The following is a 16,551-nucleotide window of genomic DNA, read 5'->3' on the forward strand; positions in this document are numbered from 1 at the left end:
AAAAGAACAAAGCTGGAGGCATCACGCTACCTGACTTCAAACTGTACTACAAGGCTACAGTAACCAAAACAGATATATAGACCAATGGAACAGAACAGAGGTCTCAGAAATAATGCCACACATCTACAACCATCTGATCTTGGACAAACCTGACACAAACAAACAATGGGGAAAGGGTTCCCTATTTAATAAATGGTGCTGGGAAAACTGGCTAGCCTTATGCAGAGAAATGAAACTGGTCTCCTTCCTTACACCTTACACAAAAATTAACTCAAGAGGGATTAAAGACTTAAACATAAGACCTAAAACCATAAAAACCCTAGAAGAAAACCTAGGAAATGCCATTCAGTACACAGGCATGGGCAAAGATTTCATGACTAAAACACCAAAAGCAATGGCAACAAAAGCCAAAATTGACAAATGGGATCTAATTAAACTAAAGAGCATCAGAGTGAACAGGCAACCTACAGAATGGGAGAAACTTTTTGCCATCTATCCATCTGACAAAGGCTAATATCCAGAATCTACAAGGAACTTAAACAAATTTATGAGAAGAAAAAAAAAAACACCATGGAAAAGTGGGCAAAGGATATGAACAGACACTTCTCAAAAGAAGACATTTATGCAGCAAACAAACATCTAAAAAAATCTCATCACTGGTCATTAGAGAAATGCAATTCAAAACCACAATGAGATACCATCTCATGCCAGTTAGAATGGCAATTATTAAAAAGTCAGGAAACAAGAGATGCTGGAGAGCAGGTGGAGAAATAGGAACACTTTTACACTGCTGGTGGGAGTGTAAATTAGTTCAACCATTGTGGAAGACTGTGGCGATTCCTCAAGGATCTAGAACTAGAAATACCATTTGAACTAGCAATCCCATTACTGGGTATATACCAAACGATTATAAATCATGCTACTATAAAGACACATGCACATGTATGTTTATTGTGGCACTATTCACAATAGCAAAGACTTGGAACCAACCCAAATGTCCATCAGTGATAGACTGGATAAAGAAAATCTGGCATATACACACCGTGGCATACTATGCAGCCATAAAAAAGGATGAGTTAATGTCCTTCGCAGGGACATGGATGAAGCTGGAAACCATCATTCTCAGCAAACTAACACAGGAACAGAAAACCAAACACCGCATGTTCTTACTCATAAGTGGGAGCTGAACGACGAGAACACATGGGCACAGGGCGGGGAACATCATACACCGGGACCTTATTGGTGGGTGGGGGGGTAGGGAAGGGATAGCATTAGAAGAAATACCTAACATAGATGACGGGTTGATGGGTGTAGCAAACCACCATAGCATGTGTATACCTATGTAACAAAACTGCACATTCTGTGCTTGTATCCCAGAACTTAAAGTATAATTGAAATAAATAAAATAATTAATTAATTGACCATGGATGTCTGGCTTGACATTTAGACACTCAATTCTATTCCATTGGTCAATATGCCTGCTCTTACATAAGTACCACATTCCTTCGATTACTGTAGCTTTATAGTAAGTTTTGAAATCGAAAAGTGAGAGTTCTCTTTATACTTCTTTTTCAAAATTGTTTTGGCTATTTGTGGTCCCTTGCAATTCTATGTGAATTTGAGGATCTGCTTTCCCATTTTTGCAAAAAAGGGTTTGTAACATTGACAGGGATTGTGGCGAATCAGTGGGTTGCTTTGAGTAGTACTGTTATATTCTTACTTTTTTGAGACAGGGTCTCACTGTCACCCAGGCTGGAGTATAGTAGTGCCGTCACGACACTGCAGCTTTGACCTCTCTGGGCTCAGGTGATCCTCCCACCTCAGCCTCCCAAGTAGCTGAGACTACAGGCATGTGCCACCATGCCCAGCTAATTTTTCTATTTTTTGTAAAGACAGAGTTTTGCCATGTTGTCCAGTCTGGTCTCAAACTCCTGGGCTCAAGCAATTCCTCTGCCTCAGCCTCCCAAAGTGCTGAGGTTACAGGCATGAGCCACTGTGCCTGGCCAAAATATTAACAATACTAACCTTTTCTACCTGAGAATATGAGGTGTCTTTCCCTTTATTTAGATGTCCTTTCATTTCTTTAGCAATGTTTTATAGTTTTCACTGTAGAAGTCTTTCAGTTCCTTGGTTAAATTTGTTCTTTTAGATGCTATTATTGAATTGCTTTCTTAATTTCAAGAGTGTTTATTGTTAGAAATATAACTGATTTTTGTGTGTTGATCTTATTCCCAACAATTTTTCTTAAGTTCATTAGCTCTAGTAGCTTTCTATGGATTCTTTAGGATTTTCTATATATAGGATAATGTCACCTATTAGAGATAGTTTTACTTCTTTGTTTCCAATTTTGATGACTTCTCTTTTTTTTCTTGCTCTAGCGAGAACTTCCAGTACAATGGTAAATAGGAATGGTGAAAGTGGGAATGTTTGTCTTGTTTCTGATGTTACGGGGAAGGCTTTCAACCTGTCACCACTGAGTCTACTATTTGTGGGTTTTTCATACATGCCCTTAATCATGTTGAGGAAGTCTCTTCTCTTCCTAGTTTTATGAGGTCTTTCTTTTGATTATGAAAGGGTGATGGATTTTGTCAAATGCTTCTTCTATGTCAATTGAGATGACCATGTGATTTCCCCCCTTCTTAATGTGATATATTACATTGATTTCCTTACGTGGAACCAACCTTGCATTTCTGGAATAAATTCCACTTGGTCATGGTGTGTAATCTTTCTAATATGCTACTGATTTTTGTTTGCTAGTATTTTGCTAAGGATGTATGAATCTTACTTAAAAAGGTTATTGTTTGTAATTTTATTTTCTTGTGATGTCTTTATCTGGCTTTGACATTAGGGTAATGTTAGCCTCAGAGAATAAGTCAGGAAATGTTCCCATCTCTTCTATTTTTTAGAGTTTGAGAAGGATTTGTGCTTATTCTTTAAAGTTTTGTAGAATTCACCAGTGCAGCCATCTGATCTTGAATTTTTCTTTGGAGGTTTTTGGTTACTGATTCCATCTCTTTATTGTTACAGCTCTATTGAGATTTTGTTTCTTTTTGAGTCAGTTTATGTAATTTATGAGTTTCTAGAGATTTGTTGGCATACAATTATTCATAGTGTTCTCTCATAATCCCTTCTATTTCTTTATGATTGGTAGTAACATCGCCACTTTAATTGCTGATTTTAGTCATTTGTTGTCTTCTTTCTTGCTTCCTCAGCCTAGCTGATGGTTTATTGATTTTGTTTATTTTTATCAAAGAGCAACTTTTGGCTTGGTTTCACAAATTCTATTTTTTTCCTACTCTCTATTCTGTTTATCTGTACTCTAATCTTCATTATTTTCTTCTTCTGCTAGCTTTGGGCTTAGTTTTTTCTTCTTTTTCCAGTTTCTCATGGTATGAAGTAAGGTTATTGACTTGAGATCTCTTTTAATGTAGATGTTCTCAGATAATGTATTTTCCTTACCTTTGCTGCATCTCATATGTTTTGTTATACTGTATTTTTGTTTTCACTTATCTAAGTATTACCTAATTTCCCTTGTGTTTTTCTTTGACCCATTGAGTTTTTTTGTTTGTTTGTTTTGTTTGTTTCTGAGACAGAGTCTCACTCTGTTGCCCAGGCTGGAGTGCAATGGTGTGATCTCGGCTCACTACAATCTCCATCTCCCAGGTTTACATGATTCTCATGCCTCAACCACCTGAGTAGGTGGGATTTACTGAGACATGTTATATGGTGTAACATATGGTCTATCCTGAAGAATGTTCCATGTATACTTGAGAAGAATGTGCATTCTTCCATGGTTGGGTGGATTGTTCTGTGTGTCTGCTAGGTCAAGTTGGTTTACAGTGTGGTTCAAGTTATCCATTTCCTCCTTATTGATCTTCTATCTAGAGGTTCTACTCATTGCTAAAAGTAATTTACTGAATTTTCCATCTATTGTTATAGAGCTGTTTCTATCTTCCAATTCTGTCAGTTTGCTTTATATATTTTGGGGCTCTGTTGATTGGTGTGTATATATGTATATATGAATTGACCCTTTTATCAATACGCCATGTTCCTTTTTGTCTCTTGTAACAAGTTTTGACTTAAAGTCTATTTAGTCTGACATTAGTATAAACACCTCAGTTTTCCTTTGGTTACTACTGGCCACCTCAGTTCTCCTTTAGTTGCTATTTGCACATAATATTATTTTCCATCCTTTCATTTTACTGTATTTCTGTCTATGGATCTAAAGTGAATCTCTTGTACACAGCATATAGTTGGGTTATGTTTATTTTAATCAATTTTTACAATTTGTCTTTTGCTCAGAGAGTTTAATCTATTTACATTTTAAAGTGACTATGGATAAGAACTTCTGATTTTGCTACTTTCTATATGTCATATACGTTTTTTGTTTCTTATTTACTCCATTACTGCCTGCTTTTGTGTTTGCTTCTTGTAGTAAACTGTTTCGATTCCCTTCTCATTTTCTTTTGTGTGTATTTTTTAAGGTATTTTATTTATGGTTACTATGGGGATGACATTTACACCTACCTCTACAACAATCTAGTTTGAGTCGATGCCAACTTAACTTCAGTAGTACACAAAAACTTTCCTCCTATACAGCTCCATCCTCTCTGCTTTTATGTTGTAACAAACTATATCTTTATACATTGTATATCTGATAACAAAGATATGTAATTAAATTATTTTTCATTCATTTATTTTTTAAGTCCTGTAGGAAATAAAAGAGGACTTACAAACTAAAATTACAACAGCACTAGCTTTTATATTTGCCCAACTATTTACTGAAAATATTACTTCATACAGCTTTGAGTTTCATTTTATTCTGAAGGATTTCCCTTAGCATTTTTTTGTAGGGAAGGTCTAGTGGTAATGAACTCCCTCAGCTTTTATCTGGGAATGTCTTAATTTCTCCCCCATTTTTGAATGACAGTTTTGCCAGATACAGAATTCTTGATTGACAAGTTTTTTCTTCTACCACTTTAAATATGTCATCTCATTGCCTTCTGGCCTCCATGGTTTCTATGAGAAATCAGTTGTTAATCCTATGGATGATCCCTGATGTATGTGATAAGTTGCTTCTCTCTGCTGGTTTTAAGACTCTCTGGCTTTTGACAGTTTGCTGTGGTGTGGTTCTCTCTGAGATCATCCTACTTGGAGTTTGTTCAGCTTCTTGAATTTGTAGATTTATATCTTTCACCAAATTTAGGGATTTGGGGGTCTTCTTTCCTTAAATATTCTTCATTCATTTCTCTGTCTTCTCTCTGTGGAACTCCCATAATGCAATGATAACCCACTTGATGGTGTCCCACAGGTCCTTTAGGCTCTGTTCATGTCACTTCGTTCACTTTTCTTTCTCCTCCTCAGACTGGATAATTTCCATGGTCTTATCTCTAAGTTTCCTGATCCTGTCTTATGCTTGCTTATATCTGCTTTTGAATATCTCTGGTGACTTTTCATTTTCATTATACCTTTCAGCGCCAGAATTTGTTTGGCTCCCTTGAATAATTTGTCTTTATTGATTTTCTCAGAGATGAGTGTCTGTGTAAGTCCTTCAGGTAGTATCCTGACAGCTTAGGACAGACATACACAATTGTGTCTGAGGTCCACTCTGTTCCTTCTGGAACCAGGAACTTACACTGGCAATGCAGGGGCCCTTCAAGACTGCTATGGCACTGGGAAGGACCTGGGGCAAGGGCAGGAAAAATGCCATAAAGCTTTCCTCTCTTTGCACTTTCTTGATCCAGTGTTCACTTGGTTGCTGAACACCTCTGACTGTTTTCCAGACTTCTGGCAAACTGAGTTGACAGTTTTTGCTTGTTTTCTGATGTTTCTTTGGGGTAACAAGAGTTCAGAGCTGCCTATTTTGCTCACCCAAAATTGTACATTTTGAAACCAAATTTTCAATGTTGGTTGTTACAGATACTAAAGAGTTAACAAATTTATATATCTAGTGTATCTGTTTTTTTATTACATACCATTGGAGTACGATGTTTCACTTTGGTCTGAATAACACCATCTTTTTCAAACTGTATCATATCATTAAGTGGGTCCCATGGTCGGGTACTACATAAATGAAAAAAAAAATACCATTTGCTCAATGACTAAACAAAGAACTTTAAAACTTTCTATTATATGATTCAATTTTATTAATAATTATATAGGTAGTTCTAATAATGAGATTTCCCCATATCTAATCTTCAGACCCTCATTTTATAGGCTAACTACTATCATAGAGTCAAGCTTATAATGAATGCAAAACCATGTTTAAAAATCTCACACTAATATACATGGTTTAATTAAAAACTACTCCAGCAACAAATATTCTAGAAATAAAGGCAATAAACCATGCTAATAATATATTGTTTGAAATAAACTATTTTAAGTTACTTACTCTGCAAACTTGTAATGCCATTCTCCTGTGAGTGGATCAAGTTCAAATAATTTGCAAGACCACTCTTCATTTTTTGTTTTCCGATCTCTGGCAGCTTGTCTTTGAGCTTCTTCCAAAACGTACTTCTCTTGGGTAGCTTCAGTTTGGTCTTTGGCATTTATGGCTCGAGTTACCCGTTGCCAGAGTCTAATACATGTGCAAAAATAGTATTAAAAATGCAACAGAAAATAAAATCTATATAGAACAGGCTTCAATCCCCATGTAGAGAAAATAATGCTCACATGAATTTCTGGCTTTGACAACACTTATGCTCATAGGCTTAGAAATGAGTCAAGATATAAATTCAGTCCCTTGAGTAGAGAAAGGGACTCTCTATGAACTAAGTTCATAAGTGGAGACTAATTTTTTTTTTACTTGGCAAGAGAAACTTACTATATAGACTCTAAAACTCATGGTAGTAAGTGTTGCTGGCTCAAGATGATAGGAATGTAATGAAGGTAAAGCTCAGGAATCTATGCTTTAAGCAAGCTTCCTAGATGATTCTTACACTGTTTAACATCCACTGGCTTCAGAAAGATCCATTAATGTAATGCAGTGCTTCTCAAGTTTGGATCCATGAATTATCAGAGAACTTTTATAATCAGAATCTCTGGGGTCAGGCCCAAGTATTGATACATTTTTAAAATGTTTCCCCAGGCCGGGTGCGGTGGCTCAAGCCTGTAATCCCAGCACTTTGGGAGGCCGAGACGGGCGGATCACGAGGTCAGGAGATCGAGACCATCCTGGCTAACACGGTGAAACCCCGTCTCTACTAAAAAATACAAAAATCTAGCCGGGCAAGGTGGCGGGCGCCTGTAGTCCCAGCTACTCGGGAGGCTGAGGCAGGAGAATGGCAGGAACCCGGGAGGCGGAGCTTGCAGTGAGCTGAGATCCGGCCACTGCACTCAGCCCCGGCGACTGACCGAGACTCCGTCTCAAAAAAAAAAAAAAAAAAAATGTTTCCCCAAAGTATTTTAATGTATTGCCAGTGTTGAGAACCACTGGTTTAACAGAAAAGACTACTGAGGTAAAATGATATCCTCTACTAGTTCTTTCTTCTGTTAAATAAAAGTATATCTATATCCTACCCATCTAGAAAGGCAGCATGTTAAAACTAGAAGAAAAGGCTTTGGGATCAGATAGACTTGAGTCAAGTCCTAGAGCTGCCACTTCTTAGCTGGTGCACTTAAAGTTATTTATCCTAAGTCTCATTTCCTCATCTTCAAATATGCTGAATTATACACTCTCAAAAATTATCATATGTATGCCTTTGCAAAGCTTCTCTCTGGATAAAGAACATCAAGTGGTTATGGTAGAATATTTAGAACTGGTACATACACATTCTTCCATCTTTGACAACCTTAATTTTGAGTGTAGAAGGGAAGGTACACACAGACTTGAATTCCACGAGAGAGAATGATACGTATGTGGGAACATGTAGGGAGGACTAAGTTGCATAATGAGTGTTTAGTGCCTAGCAAAGTATCTTTTGTACATGAGTCTCTTTCTCTTAACACAAAGATACAATAACAATAAAATGGGGAATGTGTATATAATATTTTTGATTCAAAAAAGTTCATGACTTAAGAACAGAAATGATAGCCTTAATTATTATCCAACTAATAAGTCCTTTAGAAGCCAGTCCATCCAGTAACTTTATTTTTGTTTCAGAGAATGGCACAGAAGTAGATTCTGCACCATTCCCTTTACCTAGAGTTCTAATGCCTAAACTAGGTTAGAAAACAGTTGCCAGGTAGAAACTAAGAGTCACTAATTAGTCCTGTAATCTTATTTAAACAAAAACTTTTTTTTTTTTTTAAGGTTCTGGAGAAGTTGATAAAGAAAAAAATGAGTAGTTTTGAGGTACAGAAAAGCAAGACGATTTGTATTATATTTATTTGACATTCTTATATACAGAAACAGAATACTGTCACATTCCACAAATGATAAACTATTTTGCTGAATTAAGATATGACAGAAGAAAGGTGACAAAATGACCATGTCATTAAGGAATTGAAAAACTACTCTCTGATCCTTATGAAGTTAGCTGTAAAACAGTATACTTACTTCTCTGATTCAAAATCTCCCTGTTCTTCAAATTTTACAGTGTGCCTTATTAATCTCCATTGCTTAATGTCAGGTGTTGGATTCCAGAAAACCTCTGAATTATCAGTCTTTTTATCAGTAATAAAAACTTCACTATCCTATATTTAAAGAAATTCAAAATTAATGTAGAGAATTATACTTAGAAGGCAATTTTATAGTATAGTAATATGATGGTGAGAATTTCTTTTGGTTAATCCTCCAGTTAAAAACATTTTTAAAAACAAACGTAACTAGCACTTTTCCAAAAGCCCCATGTTTCTTATCATTTTTATAAAAACATTAAGATTGAATACATAATACTAGTTAATTAAAAAGAATTTGGTTGAATATCCAGTTTGTGAAATTTCACAAGTTTTACTTCATAAATTTCAAACATTACATGCAAAGCCTCAATAACCATCTTCAAACCGTCAAAGTAGAGCATAGTATTTGTTGCAGCTACAATGAGATGCTGTTGACTATCCACGGTTTCAATATACTCATACATACACACACATATCCCTCTGAAAGAGGCTTTCCTAGCATTAAAAATTTGAGGTCTATCTCTATCGAATAATCTTTCTATCTAAGACATGGTCTTACTCTCTTGTGTAGGCTGGAGTGCAGCGGTGCTATCTACCTTATCTATCTAATCTATTTTACCTATCCAATTTATCTACCTGTCTACCCATCCTTCTCTTTCTCTCTCTCATCTATATCTTATCTATCTGAGACAGGGTCTTGCTCTCTCACCCAGGCTGGAGTGCAGTAGCACAATAATGGCTCACTGCAGCTTTCACCTCCCAGGCTCAAGCAATCTTCCTGCCTTGGCTTCCTGAGTAGCTAGGACAGGCATGTGCCATCATGTCCATCTAATTTTTTTATTTTTATTTTTAGTAGAGAAGAGGTCTCGTTATGTCACCCAGGCTGATCTCAAACTCCTGAGTTCATGCGATCCTCCTACCTCAGCTTCCCAAAGTGCTGGAATTATAGGTGTGAGTCACCCTACCCAGACAGAAATTTCGTTTTTTAAAAATGACTGCTGCTTTATCTTTTTTCCAGAAGATACTCAGATTTAAGGCAATTAAAAAAAAATTTCAGAGTGTATGTGGCCACTTAGCGGAGTCCCTAAATACAGTTTCACTTTCTCATATTTCTCAACATTTTCTGCTTACTGTATGCAGAAAGGAGCATATACTCAGTGCTCATAGTACGGTATATCCATGCAGTGCCATGATTCTTTTTATTCATTTAAGCATCTCTTAACAAAATTACATAAATATGAACTTAGGTTAGCACAGAAGTAAATAAAAACCATTGCTCTCATACACCACTATATCCTTTCCATGTTCCACTGAAAGGAATATAACTAATTGGAACTATGCCTCTTTCTTCTGTGTGAGAGGCAGTAGAGTGCTATGCATAAAAGCACAGCCCTAGAGCCAGGGTTCCTGGGCTTTAATTCTTGTTCCACCACTTACTTTGAGCAAATTATGTGAACTCTCAGTGTCCTCTTCTATAAAATGGGGACAATAATAAACAATAATAAAATGGTCATGGCACCTATATACTCACCTCATAGGGTTATATGTTATAAATGTTAAATCAGTTAATATGAGTAACATTCTTAAATAATGCAGTAAGTCATATATATAAGTGTTAGCTATTTCTACTGATTTTAAAGTTTTGGAAATATTACATAAAATTAATTATTGTTGATAAGAGATCAACACCAAAATATCTGCTATTAAGCTGATGCTTATGTTAAATAGTGATGTTTTCAGCAATGGAATAAGTTTTAAATTTTAAATGTGATTGTTATTTTTTTTTCCCATAGAATAAAATCCTTTACAAAAATATGTACCCTCTCCCCTCCAGCTCACATACTCTTCCTCAAGGAGACCCTGCCACTCTCCCAATGAGAAGTGGGATCTATATTTCTTCTCCTTGAATTTGGGTGGTCTTACAATTCTCCAAATAATAGACGACAGTGGAAGTAAAATTCTTTACAATACAAAATACTTACCCAATGACCTTCCAAAGTAGCTAGGACTTCTTTTCCCAGTTTAAGTTTCCCTGATATTTGATTAACACAGTCACTACTCCCTAGGAATGGCTTTCAAATGAGAAAATGTTAAAACATTTTACTTATCACTTATATTTACATATGATGTAAAACCAAAACAAAAAAAAAAACAACAAAAATTACTTGCATAGCTACAGTGCTCTTGAATGCACAAGCAGTAAAAAACACTGACTCAAATTTCAGTTAGAAATGTTTAATAAGAAATCTGAATTGCTGCTATGAAAAAATAGGATAAAACAAGCAGACTATGTTAAATGAAAATAAACATATGAAGAAAGATCACACTGATATAACTGACTCATGTTCCATGTATGCTCAAATCCTGTGTCCTCACCTAACTGTCAAGACTGTGCCCTATCAATGTGACATTATCTTAAGCAATAACAACTCAGTAAACCTAAGGGAATTAACGATCCATTGAAATAAATAACACCCCTTCCTTAAAAAATAAACAAAAGTAAAATACATAGCTAAAAAAAGCCTACAAAAAATAAAATTAGAAGGAATATATTTTGAGTTACTATAATACCTTACTAACATCTCTCCTTAGAGACAAAATTTTGATGCTCCAATGTAATACTTAAAGGCATCATATATACTTAAGAACTCATTCATTATGATCTTCAAACATTATCATCACCATACAAGCAAAATTTTGCCAAGGTGAAAGAAAAATAAAAAAAAGACATTGCATCAAATAATACTTGAGGTCTTTCTCATTAGAGCAAAACTGCTTATCAGCTGGATATCAACACAGCAGCAATTTAGTAATATTACATAGTTCACAGAAATATTTTTATCTGAACATAATATACTATTGTTCAAGAACAATTAATTCACATTAAGTTCTCAAATTTCCCTTTCATTTTGAGGCAGACAAAAATTTCCAAAGATGGCCTTGACAATATGTACCCTCTCCCCTCCAGCTTACATACTCTTCCTCAAGGAGACCTTGCCACTCTCCCAATGAGAAGTGGGGTCTATATTTCTTCTCCTTGAATTTGGGTGGTCTTATAATTCTCCAAATAATAGACGACAGTGGAAGTGATATAATTTGGCTTCTCAGACTAGGTCATGGAAAGCAAATGCAGCTTCTGCCTTGCTCATCGGGGCACTTGAACTTTGAAACCCTCAAATGCCAAGTAAGAAGTCTACTTTGAGGCTGTCATGCTGTCAGGAAACCAAGTCACATGGAAAGGCCGTGTATACAGGTGCTCAGATTAGCAGTCCTAGTCCTTCGGTCACCCTAGACCAGGTATCAGATATGTAGTGATAAGCCTTCAGGTGATTACAGTCCCTAACTATTGAGTCACCCATGGCCTACAAAGTCTTTCTGAGACCCCAGACATTATGTCCAAATTTTTGACTCACAGAGCTCACGAGGAACAGCACAGTTATTAAGTCTGTTGAGTTTTAGAGTAATTTATTACATAGAAATAGTGACTAATACAACTGTGCCTTAGTGTACACAGCTAGACTGCAAGATGACACATATCTTCTGGTATTTGGTAAAAACAATCCTTTATTAATAAATTTCTGTCTAATCACTTCTTAAATCTCATCTTCTATATAATACCCACAGTTTTATTAATTAAAATGAAAAACAAAAACGTCTTTGTGTTAATTTGAATTTTCCAAGGCTGCTATCTTAGGCTATCCGAAGATACTCACCCAGCCTTGTCCTTATCCCTTAGATGCACTTATGTTTGACCTGACGTAAATTGTTTTCTTACATTTAGTCCTTAATTAGGAAATACATGGTGCCCGTTATTCAATATTTATTGTATGGCTCTCCTTCTAGTTAGGTGATACCTACTATTATTTCTACTAACCTTTAGTTTAAATTCAAGTATTGCACTGTATCCAGTTTTTTGACATGTAATATTGACTGTTCCACCAAGCTCCAGTGTCATTGTACCATAAAGAATTCCTAAAGGAAAAAGATTTGACAAAATATTTATATGTATATGGCTCACAATAAACAGTTTAGTAATCTAATCACCTTTTAGGAGGAACGTAATTCAAAATCACTCTGTCCCACTCAAATGAAAAGCTATAATACAGATATAAAGATGGTTCTGTGGGATATAAATAGATAACAGCTGATTCACATTATGTGCAGATTCCATATCTGTAAATTCACCTACTCAGTAAAGTATCAATACCCAGAGTGCTTCTGTAGTCATTTGGAGACATGTGCAGAGTAGTGAAAAATTTGAGTCACCTGATGCACACATTCTGAGCTGAGGTTGAGCAAGGCAAACACTCCTCCTTGTTTCAGCTTCCACATTGTTAAAAAAAAAAAAAGTGCCCTTTTTGCAGTGTATTTACTACCATGTTTTCATATTTTTGTGCTTTTCATTGGTGGTTTTGCTGTTTAAAGTGGACCCACATGTTGTGTTGCAGTGCTGCCTAGTGTCCCTAAGTGCAAGAAAGCTATAATGTATCTTATAGGGAAAATGTGTGTTAAAAGCTACGTGTAGGTTTCAGGTTCTGTTGTCTGTTAGTTCAAGGTTAATGAATCAATAATATGTAATTAATGTTATAATGACATCAGGTTTCTTTAAATAGAAGCACACATAAAACAAGGTTATGTACTGATTGATTGGTTGATGAAAATGTTAGGACAAGAGGCTCACAGGAATCCAATCTCATACTCCCCCCAAGGAGTAATGGCTCAGTATTTGCTAACTCAGTGGTGACTTTATATAACCACTGCAAATAACAAGAATCAAATGCATAAGCAAAGCAAACAAAAAAACTACAGAATAAGTTCTGTGGTTAAAAGCTGGGGAAACTCTAGGTTTAACAAAGCTAAACAGGTTGTGTATCTGCTGTTGGTCTAAGATGTTAAGGCAGCCTTTAACATGCAACGTACAATATTATCTTTTGAGAGGGGAACAGACTATGTAATGTTTCTCATACTTATTTGGCTATGGTACTCTTATTTTACAAAACAATTTGTGAGGCTAGTGACTTGGGGGAACATACCTTAGAAAACATACAGGGTGAAACAGCTTATAAAAATCATTTCATGTGCTCATTCACAAGCGGTTATAACTTCTTTTCTTTTTCCATGCATTGCTATAAAAAATTTTCCCTATTGTTAGCTAAGTATGGGCATGGATGTCTACATGGAATATAATTTTATTTTTTCTAAATGATAGAAAATTTAAATATATTTGTTCTTATCAATTCATAATTAAAGATATTTCACTCCATGCTTACCTCAAGCTCTAAGAATAATCTAGACTGAGGCCATAAGTTAGCCTCTTTCGTACATGCTGGGTTGGCCTTCAATAAGATTCAACCCTCCCAGGTTTCTCAACTGTGAAATAAGGCCATATCAAATAATTCCTTTTAAATTATACTTTAAGTTCTGGGATACATATGCAGAACATGCAGCTTCGTTACATAGGTATACATGTGTCATGGTGGTTTGCTGCACCTATCAACCCATCATCTACATTAGGTATTTCTCCTAATGCTATCCCTCCCCTTGCCCCCCACCTCCCGACAGGTTCCGGTGTATGATGTTCCCCTCCCTGTGCCCATGTGTTCTCACTGTTCAACTCCCACTTATGAGTGAGATCATGTGGTGGTTGATTTTCTGTTTCTGCGTTAGTTTGCGGAGAATGATGGTTTCCAGCTTCATCCATGACCCTGCAAAGGACATAAACTCATCCTTTTTTATGGCTGCAAACTATTCTATGGTATGTACGTGTCACATTTTCTTTATCCAGTTTATCACTGATGGGCATTTGGGTTGGTTCTAAGTCTTTGCTACTGTGAATAGTGCTGCAATAAACATACACGTGCATGTGTCTTTATAGTAGCATGATTTATAATCGTTTGGTATATACCCAGTAATAGGATTGCTGGGTCAAATGGTATTTCTAACTCTAGATCCTTGAGGGACTGCCACACTGTCTTCCACAATGATTGAACTAATTTACACTCCCACCAACAGTGTAAAAGTGTTCCTATTTCTCCACATCCTCTCCAACATCTGTTATTTCCTGATGTTTTAATGATCACCATTCTAACTGGCATGATATGGTATCTCATTGTGGTTTGATGTGCATTTCTCTAATGACCAGTGATAATGAGCTTTTTTTGAAAAGTATCTGTTCATATCCTTTGCCCACTTTTCATACTGAATAATTTCTATGTTTTCATGAATCAATTCCCAAAATAGAGGATAATTACCAAAAAAGTTATTTTTAAGATTTTAAGAAACCGGTTGGAAGGGAGGATACACATCATGACCACACTAAACTGACGCAAAACAGCTGAAAGTTCAGAATGCAGAGGTAAACCACCTGGGTTCAGATCCTGACTTGCTGCATTTTAGCTGTGTGATTTCAGGCGTATTAAGCCTCTTTGTGCTTCATTTTTCCTCTTCTATAAAAAGGGAATAATAATATTTCTATTTTATAGGAGCTGCTGAAATGATTAAACAAATGCATTGAATAGTTGGGTGCCTAGCATGTTGTAATGTTGTAGATGACAATTATTATGTAACACCCTTATCTATATTTTAAATAATGGGTCAAAAAGCATAACACATTAAGAAATTGCCGAAAGAGGGTGAGAAAAATCTTTTAAAAACTTGGTACATTAAAAAATAGTAAATTAAAATTTTTAAAAAGCATGGTGGTGCAAAAAAATGAAAATCATCTTTACAGATTCTGAAATAACAGACAGTTTCGTCAAATTTGAAAACTTGCACATCAGGTAAGTGCAAAGAAATTTCATTATGGTAAGTCAGTCTCTTCTGACTAAAGTATACATCACAAAAAGGTCCATTACAGGTGAATTAATTCACCACAGAAATATTCAGCAAATGATAGCAATAATCTTAAATATCTGTAAACCAAGGATGCTTTCAAACAAAATATAAGTCTGACTCCATCAATCAGAAAGCACAACAAATCGCAGCTACATACATTTACTTAAAAGGAAAGCTTAATATCTAACTCAAGTATAGAAAATATTTACCTTTACAATGAGCATATGGCATTGTCATTACATAATCTTCACCTCTATTCAAGAAAGTTAACCGTGCTTCTCCCTCTAATATTGCAGATAATGAGTTTCCTGAAATAAAATGTTGTTTATTAAATTTCACAAAACATATTCAACCAACTCAAAACAAACAAAATATATTTAGAACACCTACCAGACATCTACAGTGGAAAGTCTTAAAAATATCTCAATCTCGGCCGGGCGCGGTGGCTCAAGCCTGTAATCCCAGCACTTTGGGAGGCCGAGACGGGCGGATCACGAGGTCAGGAGATCAAGACCATCCTGGCTAACATGGTGAAAACCCCTCTCTACTAAAAAATACAAAAAACTAGCCAGGTGAGGTGGCACCTGTAGTACCAGCTACTCGGGAGGCTGAGGCAGGAGAATGGCGTAAACCCGGGAGGCGGAGCTTGCAGGGAGCTGAGATTCGGCCACTGCACTCCAGCCTGGGCGACAGAGCGAGACTCTGTCTCAAAAAAAAAAAAAAAAAAGTCTCAATCTCAATGTGCCCAAACATGTATTCATTACCTTATATCCAAAATATATTTCATCCTTATTCTCATTTTTACATAATGACTACTTTTAAAAGATACAGTTATGTGCTTTTTTATAATCAAAAAAAATTTTTTTTTGAGATGGAGTGTCTCACTCTATTGCCCAGGCTGGAGTGCAGTGGAGTGATCTCAACTCACTGCAATCTCCACCTCCAGGGTTCAGCAATTTTCCTGTCTTAGCCTCCTGGGTGGCTGTGATTACAGGCGTGTACCACCACACCCAGCTAATTTTTATATTTGCAGTAGAGACAGGGTTTCCCCATGTTGGCCAGGCTAGTTTTAACTCCTGACCTTGGGTGATCTGCCCTCCTCGGCCTCCCAAAGTGATGGGATTACAGGCATGAGGCACTGCACCCGGCCTATTTTAT

At 36.2% G+C, this 16,551-nt stretch overlaps 1 protein-coding gene across 3 annotated transcripts in view; it reads right to left on the reverse strand.

Annotated features, from left to right (window-relative positions):
- OSBPL8 (oxysterol binding protein-like 8) overlaps nucleotides 1-16,551 on the reverse strand; it is a 217,437-nt gene that overhangs the window by 10,451 nt on the left and 190,435 nt on the right. For all 3 annotated transcript variants that reach the window (XM_011929374.1, XM_011929372.1, XM_011929373.1), the window contains 6 exons: nucleotides 15,603-15,701; nucleotides 12,434-12,531; nucleotides 10,542-10,631; nucleotides 8,498-8,634; nucleotides 6,392-6,577; nucleotides 5,976-6,063 (listed from right to left, as the gene is read on the reverse strand). In XM_011929374.1, coding sequence (XP_011784764.1) covers nucleotides 5,976-6,063; nucleotides 6,392-6,577; nucleotides 8,498-8,634; nucleotides 10,542-10,631; nucleotides 12,434-12,531; nucleotides 15,603-15,701 — 698 coding nt within the window. The remainder of the gene's footprint in view (nucleotides 1-5,975; nucleotides 6,064-6,391; nucleotides 6,578-8,497; nucleotides 8,635-10,541; nucleotides 10,632-12,433; nucleotides 12,532-15,602; nucleotides 15,702-16,551) is intronic.

The sequence above is a fragment of the Colobus angolensis genome, unplaced genomic scaffold (genome assembly GCF_000951035.1).
Source record: "Colobus angolensis palliatus isolate OR3802 unplaced genomic scaffold, Cang.pa_1.0 Scaffold80, whole genome shotgun sequence".
NCBI classification, from domain to species: domain Eukaryota; kingdom Metazoa; phylum Chordata; class Mammalia; order Primates; family Cercopithecidae; genus Colobus; species Colobus angolensis.